At 43.1% G+C, this 27,863-nt stretch overlaps 1 protein-coding gene across 3 annotated transcripts in view; it reads left to right on the top strand.

Moving 5' to 3' along the window:
• Window positions 1–27,863, top strand: part of STK39 (serine/threonine kinase 39) — a 296,359-nt gene that overhangs the window by 162,818 nt on the left and 105,678 nt on the right. For 2 of the 3 annotated variants that reach the window (XM_034954433.3, XM_063595436.1), the window contains exons 11-14: window positions 9,614–9,736; window positions 9,834–9,863; window positions 22,416–22,478; window positions 24,227–24,297. In XM_034954433.3, the coding sequence (XP_034810324.1) occupies window positions 9,614–9,736; window positions 9,834–9,863; window positions 22,416–22,478; window positions 24,227–24,297 (287 nt within the window). The remainder of the gene's footprint in view (window positions 1–9,613; window positions 9,737–9,833; window positions 9,864–22,415; window positions 22,479–24,226; window positions 24,298–27,863) is intronic. The other variant, XM_055108709.2, reaches the window with a different exon arrangement.

Below are 27,863 nucleotides of genomic sequence, written 5' to 3'. Positions count from 1 at the left end.
CCACCTTAGACCTTTCTGAATTATTAAAAGGTTGTATAGTTTCACCCTGGGTTTGATTTTTGCTCTGAAACCATTTCTTGGCTCAAGAATTGTTTGATGTGTGGAGAGATTGGGAATGAAAAACAGGTTTATATTTAACAGTTTATTCTTTAGCTCATCTCTCTCTGCTCACATCTTATAGGCAGTGAGCAGAACCCAGGTGTCACTTTAAGTGGCTGCCTGGACATCTCTTTAGATAGATCATTGAGTTCATTAGGTGCATTTCCGCTTCCCACTTTACTGTAGATGTCAGTGTTGCTAAACTCTCTGTCACTGCACAACAGGGTCCTCCTTTCCTCTAGCTTCCAGGAACATTTCCCTCACTTTTCTTTAAGCCCTCACTGACAACCTTCTTAAAACAACAGTCATTTCATTATCTCGCACTGTTGCTATGTGTCAGGCATTCAGAAAGGGCTTGTCCTGACTCGGGGTCTCTCGTGCTTGCTGTCAGCCATCTTGGAAGCAAGTCTGATTGTCATAGGGCTAATTGTTGCTTTAAGTCACTCAGTTTTGGGGTGATTAGTTACATGTCAGTAGTGACTGGAGTGATTAACATGCTGATTTCTTTCAGGCCTTTGTTATCCTCAAGTCCTAGCACATCCTCTGCTCTGCTTTCAGAAATCCAGATTTTCTCATTCTCCCTTCCCGCCACCATGCCCACCTGAAAGCTTTCCATGTTTTCCCATTGTCTGAATTCTAAGCCTCTGACTGGTGTACAACAGGGGTGTGAACTCACAGGCCAAATTTGTCCCAAAGACATTAATTTTTAGGCTGCACAGAGAAAGTTTTTTTTTTAACTTGATATGTTAACATTAAAATAAGTCAAGAGCATTCACATAAAAATCAAAGTTATCCACTTCTCTAGAAGAATCAGCAGATCTGGCTATGCTGGGGCTGTCTCCCTGTGGCAGCCGTCAGTCAATGCTGGGTGCCTTCTTATGGTGGGACAGGTGCTCCTCAGGTCACCCAAGTCCTCACTTGGCCAGCTTTTCCTTTGCATTTTCTGCTTGCCTCCTATAGGCCTTTGAATTTGCCTTTCTGATTGTACAAGATTCTTTACACAACTTTTCCAGCCTTGCTCTTAGCCATTTTCTTAAACCAGCCCCCTAGATCCCAGTATCTTGTGACCCAGCCACATTACATGAGTCAGTAGAATGTGCTAAGTTTTTGCTTTCTCTGCATGCTGGGCTAATGCTCTAGCAGCTACCCTTCCATACTGTCCCTTGATAGACAGTCACCCTCTCTTCTGCAGATTCCCATGATTTGTATCTTTTTTATAGTATTTATGTCTTTTAAAAAAATTTCTAGCTTAAATGTCTGTCCACCTGTCTGGACTGTGAACTACTCCAAGGTGTAAGATTTTGTTTTATTCATCTTTGGTCTAGAACTTGGTAGACAAAGGTAGATAGTCAGTAAAACTTTGTTGACCAAATGAAGTAAGAGGTGATTTTTAAAAAATGTCTAAAACAAGCTCTCTGCCCTGAAGGAGTATACAGTTTGATATGTTATATGTCCAGTGTAACACAAAGTAGAATGACATAGAGGTATAGGCAAAATTCCAATTGGATCGACAAAAGCTTCTTAGCTTAAAAAAAAAAAAAAGGAGAATGTGGAAGGGCAGATCAGGCCAAGGATGTAGGTAATGCATATGGGAAATGGTAGAGTCACAAAAATATGTGACATGTACATAACTGGATTGTAGGGTATCTAAAGGGATGTGGTAGAAAATATATAAACAAATAAATAATTTGGGGCTGGATTATAAATAGATAAATAGATTTGGTTGGGAGAAGCATTGAGGATATTCATGATAATAGCACCTGTCATGTTTTGAGTGTTTATTATATGGCAGGCATCATGTTAGGAGCTTTATATGACCATGCCCCTGGTGAACATGATGGCAATGGGGGTTGGGATGAGATTCAAAGGCATTAACTAAGACAACACTGGAGAAGTGTCAGAATGAGGCTGGAGATGGAGGATTAACAAATGGGTTGGGGGTGGCAAACTCAACTTTGGAAAACAGATGAGGTGTTTATATCCAACAGAACACTTGGAAAACAAGACTAAGAAATGCAGTTTCCAAGGATTTCAATTTAGATGAGGTCAGGGAGGCCATGGAGAAGGTGTGTTCACTCAGGGCAACAGTGTCTAGTGAGCTGAGAATGTGTACTGGGCTGGGAGCAGTCACATTTATCGTGGAGGCAGAGCAAAGAACAGTTGGAGGACACAGAAGGACAAGAGAGGTAGGAGGAGAAATATTGTGAACACAGATTTGGAAAGAGCTAAAGGAAAAGAATGGAGTTCAGCAGTGTCTACAAGACAGTGTTATGGCCACAGGGAAGAACATTGAATTACACTATTAGGAAGTCATTAAATCTCAAAGGGAGAGAGAATAGCATTGGTGGCCTAGTAGGGACAGATACCATTTTTGCACGGTATTAAAGTGTGAGGATAAGATAGGATGTGAGGGCCACAGTTGGAGACTATCTTTAGCAAAACGTTGACAGTGAAAGAGAAGAGTGATGGAGTAATTCTTAAGGAAGAATGAAAATCAGTGGGGTCCCTGGCGCTCTTTTGGTAGAAGTATAAGAGAGACTTAAGCATATTTACAGATGATGTAGAGGAGGCAGGGTCTGGCTATAAGTGTCTTGAAGGAAGGAATAAGTGAACAGATACATGAGGAGTGCTCCCAGAGGCATTGGTCTTGTAAAAAGAAGGAATCCATTGTCTTTGCACACCGCAGGGAAAGACGGTGAGAGTGTGAAGTTTATTAGGGAGATAGGGGCTGTGAGTATATGTTAGTATATTTTTGCATTGCTGATAAAGACATACCCGAGACTAGGCAATTTACAAAAGAAAGAGAGGTTTAATGGGCTTATAGTTCCATGTGGCTAGGGAGGCCTCACAATCATGGCAGAAAGCAAGGAGGAACAAGTCACATCTTACATGGATGTCAGCAGGCAAAGAGAGCTTGTGCAGGGGAACTTCTCTTTTTAAAACCATCAGATCTTGTGAGATCTATTCACTGTCATGAGGACAGTGTAGGAAAGACTTGTCCCCATAATTCAGTTACCTCCCACCGGGTTCCTCCTGTGACATGTGGGAACTGTGGGAGTTACAATTCAAGATGAGATTTGGGTGCGGACACAGCCAAACCGTATCATTCTGCCCCTGTCCCCTCCCAAATCGCATGTCCTCACATTTCAGAATCAATCATGCCTTCTGAAATGAGTCAGAACTCATTTCAGTATTAACTCAAAAGTCCACAGTCCAACATCTCATCTGAGACAAGGCAAGTCCCTTCTACCTATGATCTTATAAAATCAAAAGCAAGTTAGTTACTTCCTAGATACAGTGGGGGTACAGGAATTGGGTAAATACAGCTGTTCCAAATGGGAGAAATTGGCCAAACCAAAGGGGCTATAGGCCTCATCCAAATCTGAAATCCAGTGAGGCAGTCAAATCTTAAAGCTCCAAAATGATCTCCTTTGACTCCATGTCTCACATCCAGGTTACGCTGATGCAAGAGATGGGTTCCCATGGTCTTGTGCACCTCTGTCCCTGTGGCTTTGTAGGGTACAGCGTCCCTCCCAGATGCTTTCATGGGCTGGCGTTGAGTGTCTGTGGCTTTTCCAGGCCCACGGTGCAAGCTGTAGGTGGATCTACCATTCTGGGGTCTGGAGGACATCAGCCCTCTTATCATAGCTCCACTAGGCAGTGCCCCAGTAGAGACCGTGTGGGGCCTCTGACCCCACATTTCCCTTCTGCACTGGCCAAGCAGAGGTTCTTCATGAGAGCTCCACCCCTGCAGCAAATTGCTACCTTGATATCCAGGTGTTTCCCTATATCCTCCTAAATCTAGGCAGAGGTTCCCAGTTTTTGACTTCTGTGCACCTACAGGCTCAACATCATGTGGAAGCTGCCAAGCCTTGGGGTTTGCACCCTCTGAAGCAATGGCCCGAGGTGTACCTTGGCTCCTTTTAGTCATGGCTGGAGCAGCTGTGATGCCAGGCACCAAGTCCCTAAACTGCACACAACAGAGGGACCCTGGGCCCAGCCCAAGAAACCATTTTTTTCCTCCTAAACTTCCAGCCCTGTGAGGGGAGGGGCTGCCACAAAGTTCTCTGTCATGCCCTGGAGATGTTTTCCCCATTGTCTTGGTGATTAACATTTTTTTTTTGGAGAAGGAGTCTCACTCTGTCGCCCAGGCTGGAGTGCAGTGGTGCCATCTCGGCTTACTGCAAACTCCGTCTCCCAGGTTCATGTCATTCTCCTGCCTCAGCCTCCTGAGTAGCTGGGACTACAGGCGCCTGCCACCACACCCGGCTAATTTTTTTGTATTTTTAGTGGAGATGGGGTTTCACCGTGTTAGCCAGGATGGTCTCAGTCTCCTGACCTTGTGATCTGCCCGCCTCGGCCTCCCAAAGTGCTGGGATTACAGGTGTAAGCCACTGTGCCAGGCTGGGATTTTCTTTTCTATCACATCGTCAGGCTGCAAATTTTCCAAACTTTTATGCTGTTTCCCTTTTAAAACTGAATGCCTTTAACAGCACCCAAGTCACCTCTTGAATGCTTTGCTGCTTAGAAATTTCTTCCACCAAATACCCTAAATCATCTCTCTCAAGTTCAAAGTTCCACCAATCTGTAGGGCCAAAATGCCACCAGTCTCTTTGCTGAAACATAACAAGAGCCACCTTTGCTCCATTGGATGGACTTGCTCTCAGGGTAGCAGAGGAAGTTATTTTAAGTGATTGGGGCTGGTGAGCTGAGGCCCTATTGTAAGCTGCAGTAGCAGAGAGAGGAATGGAGAGTTGGGGGTCTGAATCCTGCTCTTACATCTCCTAGTATTGTCACCTCCCAGCTGTATGAGCTTGGGCCGTTGTTTAACCTTCCCTGTGTCACAGTTTTACCACTGAAAAATGGGGCAGTACAATCATTCTCAGCTCACAAGCTACTATGAAGATTAAATTAGTTAATACATGTAAAATCCGTAGAACATAGTACCTAACATTGTATGAATACCAGCTAGGGGCAAGGGGCTAGGCTGGCAATGAGGGAAAGTGTTGTCTAGCACAGTGTTTCTCAAACTTGAATGAGACTATGACCCCTGGGGGATCTTGTTGAAAAGGAAGATTCTGATTTTGTGAGTCTAGGGTGGGTCCCAAGATTCTGCATTTCTAACAAGCTCCCTCCCAGGTGCTGCTGTTGCCCCAGTCTATGGGCTTCACTTAGAGGGGCAGGGTTGTAGCAGCACTGATGCTCCATCTAGGAGTGGCTGGTGGTCATCTGTAATGGCACCAGGCATCATGCGCACTTGACTGGTGCTCTTCTTGGCTGGCAGTTCAGGATTAGAGAGTACATGTTGGGGCTGATCCCAGGGCTTGCTTTTCAAGTGTGGATTGGATAGGAAGATTCATCTGGCCAGGGGACATGGGGACACTGAGTACTAGTAAGTGCAGCATCTAGAGTCAGCTGTGGGTGCCAGGCCTTGCATGCTGAGGAGGAGAGCCGGGAGGGGGCTGGTGGAAGAGCAGGAGAGGACCTAGGCTGGAGAGGACAGTGGGGCCAGGCAGTAGGTGTAGGATGGAGGTGCCGAGAGAGGTGGTGGTCAGAGAGGAGCAGTGTCAGTGTATAAACTATGGAGACAGTAAAATATTTATTGCTAACGTCTTACTGAGTCACATTTTGTTAATTTTTCATGATTTAGAAGGCTTTTTGTCTGCTTGGCAGTGCCTCAAGTACATGATAAACAGCAATTAATTAGAAATATTTTTTATACTTCTCATCAGTAGTATGCCTGGTAACAGAAATGTCACTATGTGTTGCTTTCTGCTGGTGCAGTAGGTTCTTGATAGGTGGACGTGAGGCTGGTGGGCTCCCTGGATCACTCGGGTTTTGACTGTAGTCAGCATGCCATATGTTCAGCAGGTGGAGGAGAGGCTGAGTGCAGGATTCCCACCGAAGGGGTAAAAATCACTCCAAGGAGATTCCCAAATCCCATTTCCAGGGAGAAGTTAATGTGGCAGTGGGAGAGGCTAGTGGGTGCTTTCTTTTTTTTTTTTTTTTTTTTGGACAGATGGACATGCCAGATTGAGACAAATTCTACTAAGTTTTGGTCAGTATTTCTTTGGGTCAGTAAATTCTTCTTTTGTTCAGTAGAGTGTTAGAGTCACACACCTGCATTTCTGACACATTTAGCATGCTATTGTAGAAACTTTACCTGGTGGTTCTTCACATCCTTCCTCCCGATTCCTGTGTCAGGGGCCAGGTGCCTCCTTTGAGTTGCATGGGGACGGTACAACTGTATTTGCAGATTTGCAGACAGCTCCTGTTTAGAGGTGCAGCACTGGAGTGACAGGTCAGACCATTCTAGGGACTGTTGTCCACATTGCTGCCATCTCCTCTCTGTGGCTGCTCATCCTAGCCCTGCCCAGTGGCCACCTACATCTTGCCTGGTGGCCACCAGCACTGGCCAGGAACCATGCTTCTCCTTTGTTCATCTGGCTGAGCCTGCCTTCTTTTCTTGTGGGAATCAGAACTTGGGTTCATTTATTTAATGGATTTTCATTAAAAATAACATTTAGAGAAAGAGAAGAAAATATAAAACGTTTTCTAACCTCACCACTGCCAACTATGACCTGAAGAATTTGTGAGATTATGAATTCCTTTAGGTATCACTTAAACTGAGCTTGTTTCTCTGAGAAGCAATGGATTTTTTAAAATCCCTGAAAGAGAAAATAGAGAATAAATTCTTTCTACCACCTCTTGGCTTTACTAAATGAGCAAATCATTTAGTAGAACAAGAGCAATGTAATAATCAATGAAATTAGAATTCCAAGGGTAAATAATCTCCATTCTCATCATTGGGTGGGGGGAAGATGGAAGCTTTTCTGCACTTTTTTTTTTTTTTGAAGTTTTAACTTTGCAAGGTATTATTCAATTCCCAAATAAGACCATTTGCTAAACTGTGTGAAACTTAGATGGCTCTAAAAGATAAAAGTTGTTTCTCATCATCCCTACAAACTCCCTACAAGGACGTAACTTTGTAAAATTGATTTCCCGTCTCTTTGGTAGACGTCAATGTCACATAAATCCACCATGAAACCTGGGTTTCAAATTATGCTGCAAGTTTATTCCTAGGAGTAAGCTGAGGGGACATTCTCAAAGACAAGTTAGTATTCTTATTCTAGTGGCAATTTTACCAATAATATTCCCTACATAGGTTTTTGAATGTTCTTTCTCTTAATTTGGTCAACATTTGTATATTTATTTGTTTAACCAATGTTTATTGCTTAAAGGCCCATCCCACCATTTCTTTCAATGTCTAGAGCTATAATCCTAGACATTTTGTTTTATCTTTCTCTCTTCCAGCAAATAAAACAAACAGAGAGAGAGCCAGGGCTCTAAAATAAAATAAAAATGGGAGAAGATGGGCCATTTTATTGTTTATAGTTGGATTCTGCTTGTGGAAATGAAACTGACAGAGCTTGTAAACATAGAGCCAGAGGGGGAAAGGATGTAAACTAAATTTTAGGATGTTAATCTAGACTCTCTCTGGAAAAGAAGATTTCCTTAGTGTAATCTCTTGGGTGAGTACTTAAAGAATACTAATTCATCAGCTATCCTTGGGTTCTACAATTTTAGTAAAGACAGAGTTTTATTCTGTGTCTGATAGATAACTTTACTTGTTTTCTCACTTAGTTGACAGTATGTTTTGTAATAGATGTGGCTTTAAATTCTTCCTTTTCAATGTAGTCATTAACATATGTTTCTCTATGTTGCTACCACCATGATCAGCGTTGCTAAGAAAATAATTAATTTTATTGTATATGTCAACAGAAAATTATTTTCTCTTCCTTTAGCTATTTCTGCAAGCATTAAAATGAGCAATCTGTTCTGCAAATCCTGAAGTGCATTTTGGCATTTTTTCTATAGTACTTTGCCAACATCTATAAGCACCATTAAAATCACCGTCATTAGAAAAGACTTTTAGAGCAACTCAAAATGCAAGCGGAAGAAATATCTGATGCCAAGCCCAAAAGAGGTTTTACTAAGTACTATTTCAAAGATAAATTAGTTAAAAAGAAAAATTTGGGGGGTAGGGGTTGGAGAAAAAAGCTTTTTTAAAAAAAATGAGCATAACTCTTTGCAATTATTTATACTTTCTTGCTGACTTTCTATGTTGGAGCTCAAATCTTCTAGACCAACTGGTCAGGATTACTTTTACAGGTTCTAGATGGTAAGGCCCTCAAATCAAATCCAACCCCTAGCACGCATTTTTTATGACTTCGCATTGATCTGACATGTATACTAAACTTAAATATTTAAATTTAAGTTCTGTGTTGTTTCCCTTGGTTTTACTGAAGCTCCTGTGATACAACTAAATAGTGTCTATTATAAAAAGTAGGCTTTCTTCACATCATAGTCTTTCAGTCTTCAAATGACATTTTTAGATAACTTCTTGCTGGCGGTTATCGTTCAGTGGCATAAGGAGAGTCACATTTGAGTGGGAGTCTAAGGCTTTGTTTCTTGCCTTGCTTTGCCTTCATTACTGTGTGATCTTGGGTCACGTTCTGGGCCTCCATCTCCTCATCTGTAAAATGAAGAGGTTGGACTAGATTGTCTGGAAGCTCCCTTTCCACACGAAGTTTCTCTGAATCCTTGGACCACGGCTGTTGCATTCACATCATGTTCATCTGCTACAGTGCTTTGTTTAATTACATCTTAGTACATTTTTTAAGCAAATTACTTTGGTCTCAGAGGCTCATTCTCAGTCATCCTGTCCTTTTAAAAGTTTTGCTTTTCCAACCACAAAGACATTTGGGAAAGCTTGCCCTATGGATTACATCTCTACCCTAGCTCAAAACAATTTGAAATAATGAGGAAGACTGATTATAATCTAGACACTAGCATGGCTGCTGATTATCAAGCTGTGTTCCTAGCAATCTCACAGGTCTCATAAGTGCTACAAAGTGTGTTAAGAATGGTCTGGTGCTGTTTTGTTTTGTTCAAATAGGTTGAGCAGAATCCTGGGGAAATAAGCATAATTGTCAGGTTCTGCAAGAGAGTGAGGTGGCAATAGAAGGGTGTGCTTTGTTGTCTTAGGTTTTTAGATTGCCAATACCCATGGTCTAGTATGCGTCATTAGGCTTCCTGATTTCTCTGCCTTTGCTCAGTCAGCAGGATGTTGCTTGCATGCACTTCCTTAGGCAATTTGATGCCTACCACATGGCCTTTTGTATATGGCAACTAATAAAGTGTTAACTGAAGTAAACATGAAAAATGAGCTTGATCCTTAATTGCTTATATGTGCAATGTTCTTCCAAAATATTTTGTTCTTCATGTGTATAGTAATGCATTTCAAAAAACACAGCATTTTTGGAAAGAGGATGAGTTTGGGAGTCTGGAGGCTGTGTAGTCTTTTTGGATCTTAACCGCTATTTATCCCTGGATTCACAGCCACTCAGCTTATTTTCAGGTTGGTGTGTATGCTGTATAACCCAAGTTGCAGCACCAGTGAAATGGTTCACATTTGACTAGTGAAGAATTGTGTGGGCTTGTTTTGATTCAGGTAAGAAGAGTTCCTGGGTCAAGTGGTCACCTTCATAAAACCGAAGACGGGGACTGGGAGTGGAGTGACGACGAGATGGATGAGAAGAGCGAAGAAGGGAAAGCAGCTTTTTCTCAGGAAAAGGTAAATGACATCGTTGATGATGAGCTAATCTGTGTAAATTTTATTTTTGTGATTGTGTGTGTATATATATATTAATGGATACATAATTGTTTTACAGTCACGAAGAGTAAAAGAAGAAAATCCAGAGGTGAGCTGTGGCTATTTATTTATTATTTTGACATTTCATTCCTTTCTTGCAGTATCAGAGTCTGATCCATTTAGGGGAGATGCTTCAAAATCTCATGGAGTAGAAAGAAAAAGGAAAGGCACATGGACTTTGCAGCTCCTAATTCTGTCTGAGTTACTTTGGGCTGAATAAATTGGGGCAAATTACTTGGCTTTCTGAGCCTGTTTCCTCATCTGTCAAATGAGGATGATCCCAGTACTTATAAGAAAGTCGCCATGAGGGTTGGCAAAATCCTGTACACAAAACCCTCCATGGAATCCTTGGCACAGACTAGGCAATCCATTAATTTTAACTCTTAGGATTACTGCCTTTAGAAAACATAGTAACCATACAGGCAAAATGTCTTCCATATTTTTTGTTTGCAATAAAGTAGATACTAAAATGGTTAGAAACTCTTGGTTGAGTCTGTTGGTCTTGGTTTTTAAATCCTCCAGATAATACCTTAGTAGGTTAAGGAGCACTCAAAAAATTTTAACAGCTTCCCTTTGAGGCCTGGTCATCTTTTGATTAAGAGATCATATTTGATTTACTTCCTCCATTTGATTAATTATCCTAATGCCTAATGACTAATGATAACTGTAGTTCACAAGATCTGCTAATTCTCCTAGAGGAAATTTGAGCATATTTAAATAGCTCCAAATATTTTACAGACCTAGTAATTAATGTATACCTTAATAAATTCTCATTAAGAAAACAAAATCTTTGGACTACAAATGATATCCATCCCAATTTTTTTTAATTAGCAGACATTTCCTTTTGATTAAATGTAGTACCTGTCATCATGGAGTTTGAAGTGGCAGTAGCCAGCCTGGGTCTTGTAAGGAGGAGGGCAGCAGAGCCACAGGGCACCCTTTCTTCTCCTTTTCTTTCCTCTCATCCTTCTCTCTCCATCTTGCATGCCATATGGATAGGCCTTTCCTAGGCATTTTTCAGCTTGCCTGCCTCCCCATAGTAGCTCTCCTTCAGATTTTGTTTTCTCCTATGTTTATCGTTTAATTCACCTCTCAATTTCATACATAAAATATAAACTTTGGCCAGGTGCGGTGGCTCACTCCTGTAATCCCAGCGCTTTTGGAGGCCGAGTCGGGTGGATCACGTGAGGTCAGGAATTCAAGACCAGCCAGGCTAACATGGCGAAACCCCGTCTCTACTAAAAATACAAAATTAGCTGGGCGTGGTGGCAGGCATCTGTACTTGGGAGGCTGAGGCACGAGAATTGCTCGAACCTGGGAAGTGGAGGTTGCAGTGAGCTGAGATTGTGCCACTGCACTCCAACCTGGGTGACAGAGCCAGACTGCACCTCAGAAAAATATATATATAAGCTTTGATCAGAGACCTCATCCCCCTTTGTTAGGAGCAGTGGTGATGAGCCCCACATGGAACACATTGACTACACAGATGTTGTGCTAAGTTTTCAGAATGATCTTAACCATGTATCATGAACTCTATTTCTCCTTCCTTTCTCTCATTTTATCTAAGGTGCAGAGTCTAGGCTTTTCTGCTATTTCTAAGAGTATTTCTTACTAAAAGTGTCAGTTCTGCTGAGAAATAGAACAACATAACATGGTTAAAGTAGCATCATTGACTCACAAAACATTTGTTGTTCACTGCAAGAAATCTTCATTGGACGATATCCATTGGATCCTGCCTTGCTAGTAAGGCTGATGGGTGCAGGTCATAAGGATTTAGGATAATCTCTTACTGTGTGCTTGTTGAAATTGCTCTGATAGCTGATTTGTTATTTGGAGAATAGCAGTATCTTTTTGGCAAGAATATTTTCTGCACAGACAGGAAGGGAAAGACTATGTAGCGTGCTGTGAGTTGATCGTCAGGCATCAGTACTGACCTTCTTAAGTGGGATATGAAAGTCATAGGTGGTTTACTGCATCTAGACTCATTCGATTTCTCAGCACCATATGTCTGTTAACATATTGATTTATAATTAAAGAAGCATATGAATAGAACTCTTATTTCTGTGAAAGGATACATGTGTTTGCATGTAAACACTTCCCCCAAATTTTAGGAATAACAGGCCCCACCTGCTATTGCACAGCTTCTCAGGCTAGTTTTTTGACACCCGTTCCTTTGACAGCCTTGACATTTGATTATCTTGAGCTGTATTAAGAGATGCTACAGTGATGCTTCCTGTGTCCTTTCAGCTTTTAATTAAAGTATCCCTCTGATTTGCCAACTACCCCAAACTGCTTTCTGTAAGCAAAGCATGAAGTATTTTATTTATCTATTATAAAGGAAATTAAAAAGTGTTAAATATGTAACTATTCAGCAAATATGTATTATGTCCCTACTATGTGCCCTGTCTTAGTAGGTTTAAGGGATACGTCAGTGAGAAATACAGAGCAAAATCCCCGTCCTTGTGGAGCTCACGTTCTTATGGGAGTAGGTAAACAATATATAATAGCCTTAATAAGTAAGTAAATTATGTGGTTTGTTACAATGGAATAGGAGTGATAGAAACAGAATGGGATGGGGGCTTCAGGGAGTGTGGTGGGAAGTTGTAATTTTAGATGAGTTGGTCAGGATAGGCCTTACTGAGAAGAGACATAGAATAATGATTTGAAAAACATAGGAGAATGACATATAATAAAAACTGAAAGACCACTTTTATCCTGCTCCCCTTTTCACCCCTGTAACTATCACTTTGTTCCACAGAAGTCATCAGTTTGAACAGAGTTTTCTTCCAGACCTTTTCTGTTTCTTTCCATACTAATACGTTCATTAAAAAATCTAGCATGTCATTTTTAAAACATGAATGGAATTACAAAAACTAGAAAATATTTTTGCAACTTGCTTGATTGTTTTGGCAATCTTTCCACCTTAGGAACTATAGATCTGCCTCTTTTTTATTTCCCGGCACATAGTATTGTATTAGATGAATGAAAATTGTTTATTTAACCATTTCCTTCTTGGCGAGCACTTAAGCTGCTGTTACAAATATCATTCCCTTAACTTTTTTGTGTATGTATTTCAGGGGGCACATAGATAAGTAAATTATAGGTACTTAGAATTGTGATTGTTTTATGTGTCTGCTGATTTTGAATTTTTTTTTTTTTTTTTGAGATGGAGTCTCACTCTGTTGCCCAGGCTGGAGTGCAGTGGCGCGATCTCGGCTCACTGCAAGCTGTGCTTCCTGGGTTCACGCCATTCTCCTGCCTCAGCCTCTCCCAGTAGCTGGGACTACAGTGCCTGCCACCACGCCCGGCTAATTTTTTGTATTTTTAGTAGAGACAGGGTTTCACCGTGGTCTCGATCTCCTGACCTCGTGATCTGCCAGCCTCGGCCTCCAGAAGTGCTGGGATTACAAGCGTGAGCCACCGTGCCCGGCCTGATTTTGAATTTTTGTAGTTGCTATTAATAGCTGTACCAATCAATATATACAGCTTCTGACAGTGCACCTTATACCTGTAAACATCTTTGAGAGTGAAAATGCTTATCTATGCCAAATAACACATTTAAATGCCAGAGTATTTACATTTTAATAAGCTTTTTCATGTTTGTCATTACATTGCAATTCAGTTGTTTTTTGACTATAAGCCACTAGAAGACTGAGATAGTATTTTATGAAAAAAATGAAAAACATGGAAGTTTGTGTTTCTTTTGCATCTAGTAGACACTATCCATGTTCATTGATGACATGAATTGGGTATGCACTGCAAGTCGAATATTAAACAAGTGCATGAGTAGGCATATAGTGTTTATGAGTAGGTCAGAAGTGATTCAAGGGATCAGAAGACATATAATTGAGGTGAAGTTCAGAAAAGTAGCTTTGTTAGTACCATGTTTAGACAGAGTAAGGTGCTACAGTAAACTAGGGATATTTTAGGAAAGCTTAATGAGTGAGGGGCTATTTGACCTCCTAGGAAGTATGAGGTAGAATGACCAAGTATTACAGTATTAATCGAAGAAGACTGAGAAGGCCAGAGTGGGATGTTTGTCAGAGGGACATTGAGAAGATCCACCTCATCCTGGGTCATATTTGGAGATCCTCCTAAGTCCAAGAGAATTTCCAGTATAATCTGTAAGATTTTAGAATTGCATTACTTATCTTGGGATTCAGATCTGGCTTGAGATTCATAGCCATCACATTGAAAAATTGGCCCTGTGTTCCTAACCTGATATTTTAGAAATATCAAAGTATTAAAAAAGGATGAGTTCATGTCCTTTGTAGGGACATGGATGAAGCTGGAAACCATCATTCTGAGCAAACTATCGCAAGGACAGAGAACCAAACACCGCATGTTCTCACTTATAGGTGGGAGTTGAACAATGAGAACACATGGACACAGGAAGGGGAACATCACACACCGGGGCCTGTCATGGAGTTGGGGGAGGGATAGCATTAGGAGATATACCTAATGTAAATGACGAGTTAATGGGTGCAGCAAACCAACATGGCACATGTATACCTATGTAACAAACCTGCACATTGTGCACATGTACCCTAGAACTTAAAGTATAATTAAAAAAAAAAGAAATATCGAAGTATTAGTCACCCACTAGTAATTAATAATTTATAACAAGTAGATAGCTCATCCTTGTTTCATTTGTTTATCATCATATTCTACTTGGTTGATGGAAGCCAGTGAAGACTAAATGTTATTATTAATAATATTAATTAAACAGATGTTTAATCTGTGCCTGATTTCCACGTGGAACTGTGTTAGGCACTGTGGGAATTTCATAAAAGTAAAGACAGCTCGCTAGCTGGATGCTTTTCATCTCTTTGGGGGTCAGGGAAGGGGTGGTATTTGCAAGGACAGTTTCCTTAGGTAATGTTTCCTAGCTTATATGGCTTCTTAGGTTATATAAAACTTTTCAACTGTTATCCCATTATTGATCTTCTTTTGACCAGTGGTTTTGGAATCTCTTTTTGTCAAAAATAATAAGTACATGTTTTATGACTTTCTGTCAATTTTGCATTATATCCTAATTTTCTACATAAAAAGTGAAATTGACTTTATCTTTAAATTTATAGTTTCATTTGGGTTCATTTAACTGAGGAGGGCATTTGCTAAGGCTTCTATTAAAGTAACACTCTTTTTTATTTTTTTTTTATTTTTATTTATTTTTTATTTTTTATTTATTTTTTTTCTTTTTTATTGATCATTCTTGGGTGTTTCTCGCAGAGGGGGATTTGGCAGGGTCACAGGACAATAGTGGAGGGAAGGTCAGCAGATAAATAAGTGAACAAAGTTCTCTGGTTTTCCTAGGCAGAGGACCCTGCGGCCTTCCGCAGTGTTTGTGTCCCTGGGTACTTGAGATTAAGGAGTGGTGATGACTCTTAACGAACATGCTGCCTTCAAGCATCTGTTTAACAAAGCACATCTTGCACCGCCCTTAATCCATTCAACCCTGAGTGGATACAGCACATGTTTCAGAGAGCACAGGGTTGGGGGTAAGGTCACAGATCAACAGGATCCCAAGGCAGAAGAATTTTTCTTAGTACAGAACAAAATGAAAAGTCTCCCATGTCTACCTCTTTCTACACAGACACAGCAACCATCCGATTTCTCAATCTTTTCCCCACCTTTCCCCCCTTTCTATTCCACAAAACCGCCATTGTCTTCATGGCTCGTTCTCAATGAGCTGTTGAGTACACCTCCCAGATGGGGTGGTGGCCGGGCAGAGGAGCTCCTCACTTCCCAGTAGGGGCGGCCGGGCAGAAGCGCCCCTCACCTCCCGGACGGGGCGGCTGGCCGGGCGGGGGGCTGACCCCCCCACCTCCCTCCCGGACGGGGCGGCTGGCCGGGCGGGGGGCTGACCCCCCACCTCCCTCCCGGACAGGGCGGCTGGCCGGGCAGAGGGGCTCCTCACTTCCCAGTAGGGGCGGCCGGGCAGAGGTGCCCCTCACTTCCCCGACGGGGCGGCTGGCCCGGCGGGGGGCTGACCCCCCCACCTCCCTCCCGGAGGGGGCGGCTGGCCGGGCAGAGGGGCTCCTCACTTCCCGGTAGGGGCGGCCGGGCAGAGGCGCCCCTCACCTCCCGGACAGGGCGGCTGGCCGGGCGGGGGGCTGATCCCCCCACCTCCCTCCCGGACGGGGCGGCTGGCCGGGCGGGGGGCTGACCCCCCACCTCCCTCCCGGACGGGGCGGCTGGCCGGGCGGGGGGCTGACCCCCCCACCTCCCTCCCGGACGGGGCGGCTGGCCGGGCGGGGGGCTGACCCCCCCACCTCCCTCCCGGACGGGGCGGCTGGCCGGGCGGGGGGCTGACCCCCCCACCTCCCTCCCGGACGGGGTGGCTGGCCGGGCGGGGGGCTGACCCCCCACCTCCCTCCCGGACGGGGCGGCTGGCCGGGCGGGGGGCTGACCCCCCCACCTCCCTCCCGGACGGGGCGGCTGGCCGGGCGGGGGGCTGACCCCCCCACCTCCCTCCCGGACGGGGCGGCTGGCCAGGCAGAGGGGCTCCTCACTTCCCAGAAGGGGCGGCCGGGCAGAGGCGCCCCTCACCTCCCGGATGGGGCGGCTGGCCAGGCGGGGGGCTAATCCCCCCACCTCCCTCCCGGACGGGGCGGCTGGCCGGGCTGGGGGCTGACCCCCCCCACCTCCCTCCCAGACAGAGCGGCTGGCCGGGCAGAGGGGCTCCTCACTTCCCAGTAGGGGCGGCCGGGCAGAGGCGCCCCCCCCACCTCCTGGACAGGGCGGCTGGCCGGGCAGGGGGCTGATCCCCCCACCTCCCTCCCGGACGGGGCGGCTGGCCAGGCGGGGGGCTGATCCCCCCACCTCCCTCCCGGACGGGGCGGCTGGCCGGGCGGGGGGCTGACCCCCCCACCTCCCTCCCGGATGGGGCGGCTGGCCGGGAGGGGGGCTGACCCCCCCACCTCCCTCCCGGACGGGGCGGCTGGCCGGGCAGAGGGGCTCCTCACTTCCCAGTAGGGGTGGCCGGGCAGAGGCACCCCTCGCCTCCCGGACGGGGCGGCTGGCCAGGCGGGGGGCTGACCCCCCCACCTCCCTCCCTGACGAGGCGGCTGGCCGGGCAGAGGGGCTCCTCACTTCCCGGTAGGGGCAGCCGGGCAGAGGTGCCCCTCACCTCCCGGACGGGGCGGCTGGCCAGGCGGGGGGCTGACCCCCCCACCTCCCTCCCAGATGAGGAGGGAGGACGCTCCTCACTTCTCAGACGGGGTGGCTGCCGGGCGGAGGGGCTCCTCACTTCTCAGACGGGGCGGTTGCCAGGCAGAGGGTCTCCTCACTTCTCAGACAGGGCGGCCGGGCAGAGACACTCCTCACATCCCGGACGGGGCGGCAGGGCAGAGGTGCTCCCCACATCTCAGACGATGGGCGGCCGGGCAGAGACGCTCCTCACTTCCCAGATGTGATGGCAGCCGGGAAGAGGCGCTCCTCACTTCCTAGATGGGATGGCGGCCGGGCAGAGACGCTCCTCACTTTCCAGACTGGGCAGCCAGGCAGAGGGGCTCCTCACATCCCAGACGATGGGCAGTCAGGCGGAGACGCTCCTCACTTCCCAGACGGGGTGGCTGCCAGGCAGAGGCTGCAATCTCGGCACTTAGGGAGGCCAAGGCAGGCGGCTGGGAGGTGGTTGTAGCGAGCCGAGATCACGCCACTGCACTCCAGCCTGGGCGCCATTGAGCACTGAGTTAACGAGACTCCGTCTGCAATCCCGGCACCTCGGGAGGCCGAGGCTGGCGGATCACTCGCGGTTAGGAGCTGGAGACCAGCCCAGCTGACACATCGAAACCCCGTCTCCACCAAAAAAATTCGAAAACCAGTCAGGCGTGGCGGCGCACGCCTGCAATCGCAGGCACTCGGCAGGCTGAGGCAGGAGAATCGGGCAGGGAGGTTGCAGTGAGCTGAGATGGCAGCAGTACCGTCCAGCTTCGGCTCGGCATCAGAGGGAGACCGTGGAAAGAGGGGAGAGGGGAGAGGGGAGAGGGGAGAGGGGAGACGGGGGAGGGGGGAGGGGAGAGGGGAGAGGGGAGAGGGGAGAGGGGAGAGGGGAGAGGGGAGAGGGAGCTCTATCTACCACACAGTCCTTCTCTGAATATCACACTCTTTTTTATAGTAGCATCTCAGTTAGGTGACATGAAAATAAACAATTCACAACCCTGGCTGGAAACCTTTAAAAATGCAATGTCTAGACTCAACCCACAGATTCTGATTTGGTAATTTGGGGTGATGTCCAGGCAACTCTGATTTTTAAAAAGCTGCTCACAGGATTCTGATTCACAGCTAGGATCAAGGACTGGCTAGGAAAACTGCACAAATCCCTCGGAATCCAGAAGTCCAGACTGGAATCCAGGAAGCTGGTGTGCTCAAAATTCCTGAAGATTTGTTTTAAATGTCTATCAGAAATTTCCAAAATAAAAATAAGAAAAAGAAAATGTTTCAGAAATCCCTTGGGAAAGTTGTGTTTATTTAATCAAGGGTAATGAAGCAGGTGGGAAAGGTTTCTGGCTGAAGCCCAGTAGGGCTCACAAAAGGTATATTGAAAAGTTTTGTTATCACGAATCTAGACTTGGCTAATTATGGAAATATTTCTGTTTCCTAATTCTGGGATTTTGCTCTGAGGAGAAAATACATTTGGTATTTAAATTGAGTTAATTTTATTAGAGATTAGATGCAATGTGAAAACTAATTTTTTTCCTTATATTACTTATTGCTATTGTCACATGTCATTTAAGACTGCTGTTAGCTTTTAAAAATTATTTCTGTGGGTCAGGTGCAGTGGCTCATGCCTGTAATCCCAGCACTTGGAGGCTGAGGCGGGTGGATCACCCGAGGCCAGGAGTTCGAGACCAGCCTGGCCAACATGGTGAAACCCTGTCTCTACTAAAAATACAAAAAATTAGCCGGGCATGGTGGTGTGCATCTGTAATCCCAGCTACTCAGGAGGCTGAGGCAGGAGAATCGCTTGAACCCAGGAGGCGGAGGTTGCAGTGAGCTGAGATCATGCCACTGCACTCCAGCCTAGGTGACTGAGTGAAACTCCATCTCAGAAAAAAAAAATATTTCTACGAAACATGTTTTCCAAATGCCTGTGAGCTGTCAAATGTGTTTCTTCTATACCCATATGGAGATGGAGAGAGAGATTTAACTTCTCCCTCCACTTTTATTATGGTTATCCTTAGCCATCACAGACTGCTTTAACCTGATATTTTCATGATACCACTTTCTAAAAGGTGTTGTTATTGCAGGTGACTGCCCTTCTGAGTAGTTGTGAGGAAAGATAGATATGTTATCAGAAATCCAGAAATCTGCAATATGTCTGAAAATGAACTTTTGATTTTGGAATAATTTTCGATTTATAGAAACGTTGCAGAGACAGTGCAGAGTTCCCATATACTCCTTATGCAGTCTCCCCCACTGTTGATTTCTTATGTATTCCTGACAAATTTGTTACAACTCAGAAACCAGCGCTGCCATGTGACTGTCAACTAAGCCCCAGAATTTGTTCCCATGTCACTAGTTTGCCTACTAGTGTCCCTTGTTTTTGCCAGGATCCAATCCAGGATAGTACATTGCATTTAGCTATAATATTTGCGAAAACAGGAAAGGAGTTCATTAGGCAGAGCTCTACGAAAAATTGGAAAGCAGATGTTGTCTCTTTCTTGTCTCCATTCTGAGATCTTTTCCTCTCTTATCCTGTCCTAGATCCCCATCAGGGTCTATTGCCATGGTGGTGTTCAACATTAATCCATTGTTCCTGCCTCCTCCTCTGATATGGTTTGGCTGTGTCCTCACCCAAATCTCATCTTGAATTGTAGCTTCCATAATCTCTACATGTCATGGGAGGGACCCGATGAGCAGTAATTGAATCATAGCAGCAGGTTTTCCTATGCTGTTCTCATAATAGTGTATAAGTCTCATGAGATCTGATGGTTTTATAAAGGGCAGTTCTCCTGCACACACTCTCTTGCCTGCTACCGTGTAAGCTGTGCCTTTGCTCCTCCTGCGCCTTCTGCTGTGATTTTGAGGCCTTCCCAGCCATGTGAACCTGCGAGTCTATTAACCCCCTTTTTCTTTATAAATTACCCAGTCTTGGGTATTTATTCATAGCAATATGAAACCGGACTAATACACCTTCCCATCAAAACACTCATTCTCTCAAATGTCCATCCTATAGCAAATTGTTTAAAAGGAAATGAAAAACCCTGATAAATTGACAGCTGCTTAATATGTTAGCTTTCTTACAAGTTTTTACACTTAGAAGAGTATACCCAAAAGACCATGCCCTAATCCCATAGAATGGATCTGTAGTGGTGACATTTGGAGGAATGCAGTTCGTTGTCAAGGAAGATGTTTTGTACGGTGGCTTCCTGTATTAGGCCATCCTTGCATTGCCACCTGAGAGTGGGTTATTTAGAAAAAAAAGAGATTTAATTGACTCACGGTTCTGCAGGCTGTATAAGCTGATGCTGGCAGCTGCTCAGCTTCTGGGAAAGCCTCAGGGAGCTTTTGCTCATGGTGGAAGGTGAAGTGAGAACAGGCACATAATTTGGTGAAAGCAGGAGCAACAGAGAGAGTGGGAAGGAGGTGCCACACACTTTTAAATGACCAAATCTCGTGTGAACTCAGAGTGGGAACTCACTTATCACCAAGGGAATGGCCCAAGCTATTCATGAGGGATCCACCCCCATGATCCAAACATGTGCCGTCAGGCTCCACCTCCAACATTGGAGATAACATTTTTTTTCTTTTTTTTGAGACAGAGTCTCACTTTGTCACTCAGGCTAGAGTGCAGTGGTGTGATCACAGCTCACTGCAATCTCCGCCTTCTGGGTTCCAGTGATTCTTGTGCCTCAGCCTCTCAAGTAGCTGGAACTACAGGCACAAACCACCACACCTAGCTAATTTTTGTATTTTTAGTAGAGATGGAGTTTCGCCATGTTGCCCGAGCTAGCCTCGAACTCTTGGCCTCAAGTGACCCACCCACACCTCATCCTTTCAAAGTGCTGGGATTAGAGGCATGAGCCACCGTGCCCAGCTGAGGATTACATTTCAACATGAGATTTGGGTGGAAACAAATATCCAAACTGTATTCCCTCCCTGTCCAGCTCTCCTGTGCATCTCTGCACATTTTCTGAGGAATTACCATATTGCTGTGCATCAGAGTGGAGGCTGTGGTCCCCTCGTTGTATTCAGGGTTACACCTACACAGTAAGGTTGCAGGGTGTGTGTGGGGTTCCAGCCCCCCGCCTAGTTGATTAGCCCTCCATCTTGATGATTCTGCAGGGCAGGAGATGGGTCTCCCCAGGGGAAAGAGAAGTTTTCACCTCTTAGTAAATGCCACTAAGGTTTTTCAGGTTACAGTAGTTCTTTGACTAAAGGAAGTCACAATAATGTTTATAAGTACTGATGTGGCCTTTGGTTGTATCACAAATTTAAATTAAGATTGTGGAATCACCCTGAAAGATTCTTTGCAAGAGATCATTTGAAGTAGGCCCAGACCCTCTGGCTGGTTAATGAATACAGGTTGTTTTGTTCTTCTAACGTAGTCATTTTCCCCTAGCATCTTATTGTAAAAATAAATACAGCAACATTAAAACATTTTATAGTGAACGCCGTATACCTATAATCTAGGTATCATCATTACTGTACTTGCTCTATCACATATATCCATCTATTCATCCTTCAGTCTATCTTAACTTTTTGATGCATTTCAAAGTAAATTGCAGACATCAATACACTTTTCCCTATTACTTCACTACCACCATAGTTATTTTGGAAGAAGCATGGAGAGTAAGAATTTTATGCTCTTAAACTTTAGAAAGCTCTTCTCACAAATAATTTTTGATGATTTCTGATTTAGAATTGATAGTAAGTTTAGAAATAGGAGATCCTTTTTGTTCATTTTCATTGCTGTTTCTCTTTGAGGTTTTTTTGTTGTTGTTGTTGTTGTTGTTGTTTGTCTTTCAAGTTTTGCTCCAGGGCAGAGTTCCCAAAAGTAGAGCTCAAGGCAAAAATAATTTGGGGGTAACCTTAGAGTTGGGTTTCTAACTTTGAGAGAGGAGTATAACCTATCACTTTAGCATTAATATCTTTTGAAAATGCAACTATCCTTATGTATTTTTTAAATACAGTGAATAATTGCTCATAGTTAGATTAAAGGGGCAGGTTTTATTAACCCCAACGTCTTTTCATTGAGGGTCCGTTAACCTTAGATGAAATTATGCAATAAGAAAAAATTATCCTAGGACATCTTTTGGTTATCACATTTAAAACATCAAATAATTCATGCCTTTTCACTTTAGCTTAGTGGTTCTTTAACAGTATAATGAGGGTTATTTGGGGAACTTGGTAAAGACACAGATTCTCTTCCATCTCTGTGGAATTCTGAGTCACAGGCCAGGAGGGGCCTAGGGGTCTTTAACACTTGTCCTAGGTGATTCCAACACAGGTAGTCAAAGAGCCACACTTTGGTAAATATTGCTTTATGATCGTTTGGAAATTATTGGGTCTGATAATTGGGACTTAATGTAACCACACTCACCGTGTCTCCCTTTGGCTTTCTTGAATGCTGTAACGGTGGCTCTCGTAACAGATTGCAGTGAATGCCAGCACCATCCCCGAACAAATACAGTCCCTCTCTGTGCACGACTCTCAGGTATGTTTCTCTGCCAGTCATTCCGTTTGAGGTGCTTTGTAGACAGATCCTTTAAAAAACCAACATTTTAGAAAGATAGACAATTTCAAGGTAGTGCCTCCAAATCAAGGGCTTATAAGCTGTCTTTTAAAATAGGTTGCTATTGACTGTGCTTTGTGGGACCTCCAACCTTTAAATGATAGGCTCAAGAGTGAGAATTGATTACCAGACTGCTCCTGAAATTGCTGGTACTGTGGAAAAGAAGAAAAGGAAAGAAAATGACACCATTCTGTTATATTCCAGCCACAGAACATTGTGGTTAATTGATACTTTTATTTTTTGCCCCTGGTTGGATTTCTGTAACCTGTTTTCATAATTCTGTTATCATTGAATTTTATGGGCCAATTCGTCTCTACAACTTGCCTTGTAAAAATAATAGTCCGGTAACTGTGACATGCATTTATAATGCATATTTATTAAAGTTATGGGACAGAAGACGTGGCTGTGAGCCATGGTGGGAGGTGTTGAGGGATGCTGAGCAATCCAGGGAAAGGCCTAGGGACATAGAACCACAGCACAGGCCCGCATTCTGGTTCTGCTGTATAATTAACAGGCAAGCCCTTTTGTTCTCAAAGTGGTTGTACTATAAAGCGTCACCACTGTCAGGATCATAATTTTCTTTCTTTCAAACTCTGCATATTCAATTTAAATTCATTTCTGTTTTACTTGGTCTGTGTTTTATAAAATAGCCATATATTGGAGAGATAATTAGAGTGATTTTGTTGGCTTCAGGAAGCCTGTTTGAGGTCAGATACCTAATGCGGGGCCCTTATTTTATAGCTTATATATAGAGGGAGTAAAGACTTGCAGAGGTGAAGTGGCTCCCCCATAGTCACACCACTAGTTAGAGGCCAAGTCAGGATTCGGTTTAGGTCTTTACACTATATCAGGCAACTCAGTAAGAGACCTTGAGATAAACTGTAGGGATTGGTTGAATGATAAAAGGCAAGTTAAGAATAATAATGGATCAGAGGGCAAAGAGAGTAAAGGAAACAGGAACAGGGATTAGGATAACTAGTACTGTAGAGCATTTTATGACTCACTTTCATCTATATCATTTTATTCTCCCTGCAACCTTTTACGGCAGGCGTTATTCAAAGAATGGCTTGCTCATGGTTGCATTTCAGGTCAGTGGCAGCGCCAAGTCTTGACCTGAAATGCCTTATTTTTTCTACTCCAACAATAAGGTCTACTCATGTCCCGGGATTCCCTGAGAACAGGGAGAGGCTGTGTATTGGAGACATTCATGGTTAATAATCAATATTCAAGAAAATGGGCTCTAGGTGAGAAAGGCAGGAAAGATAAACAGTGGCTGAATCTTCTGGGCCCCACCTTCCTCTGCATTGCAGGGTTTAAGTTGCCCAGCCTTTGTGATCCCCAAGTTTCAATAGTAGCAGTCTATGTGTGGGTTGTGAGGTGCCATTTTAGGTAGCTGGACTTTACTACAGCTTATACAAGTTGTTTATGATACCCATCCTAGAACTGAGGCTTTCCATATGAAACATTCATATCCACAATTGTGATGGGAATTAGGCACCATTACAACCTTTACATGGAGGTGTTACGATGCCAAAGAAGGCCTGCGTGTGTAAAGATCTAGTTTTGAAATTTCCAGAAAGAAATGGCTATATGAATCAAGTGATATTGTGATTTTATTCATTCCTTTCCTGATACAGTTTATAACACTGTTTGCTGTTTTCTTTTTAAAGGGCCCACCCAATGCTAATGAAGACTACAGAGAAGCTTCTTCTTGTGCCGTGAACCTCGTTTTGAGATTAAGGTAAATAATAACTGTTGTTTATTCTGCATTGTTTTTCCTATAGTACAATTTTTTAAATCTCCTTCATTAACTTTTCATAATATTAGCATAAAATAGAATCGTTAGCTTATTTGATTTCCCCGAACCATGAGTGTATGCTGTATTCCCAGGGCTAATTGTGCTCTTCTAATTGCTTGCTAAAGAAGAGTAAGAAAGAAAAGCACCATATGAGTGTGTCTGCAGGCTCAGTGTACCTTTCATTATGTTTTATTTCCTTGCCTTTTCCTTCTTAGGTTTTTTTTTCTTTTCCTTTTTCTTTTTTTTACAATGTAAGATCACAGTAAGAGATTTTTAATGAGTTTCTTTCACACTTCAGCAGTCGGTCTCTGACAGAAATAAACCATGCTTGTACTACAGGTTGCCTGTTCAGAACATTTTTCAGTGGCAAGTTTGATCAGCCACTGTGGAGAAATGACAGATATATTTTGAAAGAAATCTCAGTCTTCTAGGAAATGGATACAAATATGGTGCCTGACAGTATGGTCTTTGTCTGCAGTTGTGTGAATGAAAGCGTTTTCCGTTTTAAGGATTTTTTTTTTTAATTATTTAAAGGTTCATCTTTGTGATGTTCTTTGCTAAGAATTTGATATCTCAAGACAAAACTGTTTAAACTGAATTATAAACAGCTTAGTTTACCAGTTCTATCAGAATACTGTCACATCTTTGAAGATGTTTTAAAAGAAGTTATACATATGTTCTTCTGACCATTAAACAAATAAAGCACGTGCATATACTAGGCATTTTCTGAGTTGTAGCTACAAAAAGCGGGTTCATCAGCAAGGTTAGTTTCTGGCCACTAGGGATTTTCAGAGTTGTAGCTACAAAAAGTGGGCTCATCCTTAAGGTTAGTTTCCACCCCTCTGAGTTATCATAGTCCATCTAAGTAGACCATTGGCACCATAATCACCCCTCACTTCTGATGGTCATTTATAGTCTGCATTTTCATGTATTTGTCAAGGGAACCTCACAGTAACCCTTGGTATGATTCAATTCAGAGTTAAGAAGTGAAATTATCACAAGGCTGTTTTCCTTATATTTGACAGTAGCCTTGATTATTATTCACAGTTCGTGAATTTAGCAATCACTAAAGAATGAGGTAGCCCATTCCCTTTTTGTTTGACTTTCGAACGAGGTACTTCTTTCATTTATATTTTACTTGTTCAGTTATTCATTAATTCAGCCCGTATTTATGAGGGGCCCACTCTGCGCCAGGAGCTCTGTGCCAGGCTCATGTTGTCATTGAGGTGTAGTGGTGAGCAAGACTACCAAGGTTTTAGTCTAGCCCACTGAGCATGCAGTGTTGGAAGTGACCTTTAGAATCCAACAGTCTAATCGCCCACTTTATATATGCAGGAATCTTTTTTTTAGTGTCCCTGCTGGATGTTTACCTAGCTTCTGTGCATACTAAAGCTCACATTTTCTCCATGATGGCCCCTTTAATACTAAATAAAAGCCTTAATTGATTGATGGTTCTTCCTCCTCCTGAAGATTAAACCGACTTTTCTGTTCTGGGCTCCTATGGGCTGTAATTCTCCCCCTTAGTGCAAATATCAGACTGTCTGGATAAAAGTCTCCTGGAAAATGTGTCAAAACACGTACTACTGAACCTTAACTTTAGATATTATTTTGCCCTGGGTACTAGAGCAATATAACACAAATGTGTTCCCTTATTTTTCTGAGAGCCATTTGTATATTTGCAAGGAATGTTCTTCTCTTTTCTTAGACAAAATACTATAAGAATCTTTAGTCTTTTTCTCATGATACAGTTTCTATATTGCTCTTGCAATCCTAGTTGCTCACCTTTATTAATATTTAGTCTGTATCTGCCTTTGTTATATTTTCTCTTGTGGGTATAGGTTGTTTTCATAAGCTTGTGGCTTAGATCACTAGTCCTACATGATGCTCCAGGAAGAAAGGGTTCTATGTTCAAATAAGTTAAAAAACAATGCACACTATTCATCAATCTGTGCATGTGCACACACACGCACACACACGCACATACACTTTTTTTGGAAATCATAAGGAATATTAACATTAAATATTTTAAGAAGCTCTACAGGAAGATAGTTTGTTTAACTTTCTTTAATCTAAAACCTATTTGACCTCATAACTCTTTTTATGTGGTTATTTTGTGTTCCTTTTGTATGTAGTGCCCATATTTAAATACAGGATTCCAGATGTGGTCTGAGCAGGCTGGAATACAGTATTAAGATAATGTGTTTTTTTGTTTTTTTTTTTGTAATCCACACTCTATATTTCTCCTAAATCAGCCTGAGTTTTCATTGCCTTTTGAAATATCCATGCACATGGGTGACATGTTCAGCATGACTCAGCAGCCAAACAAAAGAGCTGATTTTTTTAAAGGGCTACCAAGCCTAATTCTGAACTGCAACTCTAGATAAAATTTATCATTTATCACTAATAATTAACCTGATAGTTTTGATGAATTTCTTGTCCACTGTGTGTTTCAATCATCACCATCAGTGTGTCATATTCCAGTGTTTAGATGTATGTCCATTGCCAGTCTGATTAACCTGCCTTTTAATCTTTATCCAAAACATTGATTAAGGTGTTCAGTAGTTTGAGGGAGAAGAGTCTTCTGACATCTGTTGGAAACCATTCACTGTCGGAGTGACTTTCAGTAATGAACTAGTGTTCTTTGATACAGTTGTTCAACCAGCAACAAATTCAGTGCCTTTTAATGTACATCTAACACAATTATTCAGAAGGATATCATAAAGGGATCTATTATATATGTTGCTGAAGTTAATATGTACCACATTAATGGCATTTTCCTGAATGTAATGACATAGAAACACTTTCAAATAATAGAAATGTATTTTAGTATGACTTATTTTCACTGAACACTTGTTGATATCTAATTGTTGGTACATTTGTCTAGTTAGGTTGCCATTAAAAAAATACCATAGACTAGGCGGCTGAAACAACAGAAATGTATTTTCTCATAGTTGTGGAGATCAGGATGTCACCATGGCTGGTTTCTGGTAAGGGCTCTCTTCTTGGCTTGCAGCTGTCTGTCTGCTTACTGAGTCCTCACATGGTGGAGAGGGAGTGAGAGCAAGCTCTCTGGTGTCTCATGGGTCCCACCCTCATGAGCTCACCTAAACATAATTACCTCCCAAAGGCTCCATCTCTAAATACCATCACATGGAGGGTTAGGGCTTCAGCATATGAATTTTTTTCAGGGTGGGCCACGATTCAGTACATAGCAGTTGGTGTACTTTTTTTTCGCTAAATATTTACAAGCTAGTTATTTAGACTATTACTTTTCATATTTGTGAACTCATGAATCTCTCAGAAATTATTGTTGGAGTGGGGTGGAAAGGGGGGGATGTCCTTGTACTTCAGTTTGAGAAATAGCCTTTGAAAGTTCTAAGTTAAACAGTATTACTTTTTTGTGATCACTGTGTTCTAAAGTAAATGAAAATGGTAAATACATTCATTCATTCTATAAATATTTATTGAGCACTTACTATGTGCATGGCATTGTTCCAGGTGCTGTAATG

The sequence above is a fragment of the Pan paniscus genome, chromosome 13 (genome assembly GCF_029289425.2).
Source record: "Pan paniscus chromosome 13, NHGRI_mPanPan1-v2.0_pri, whole genome shotgun sequence".
Lineage (NCBI taxonomy): Eukaryota > Metazoa > Chordata > Mammalia > Primates > Hominidae > Pan > Pan paniscus.
This window is presented reverse-complemented; position numbering and strand designations above follow the sequence as displayed.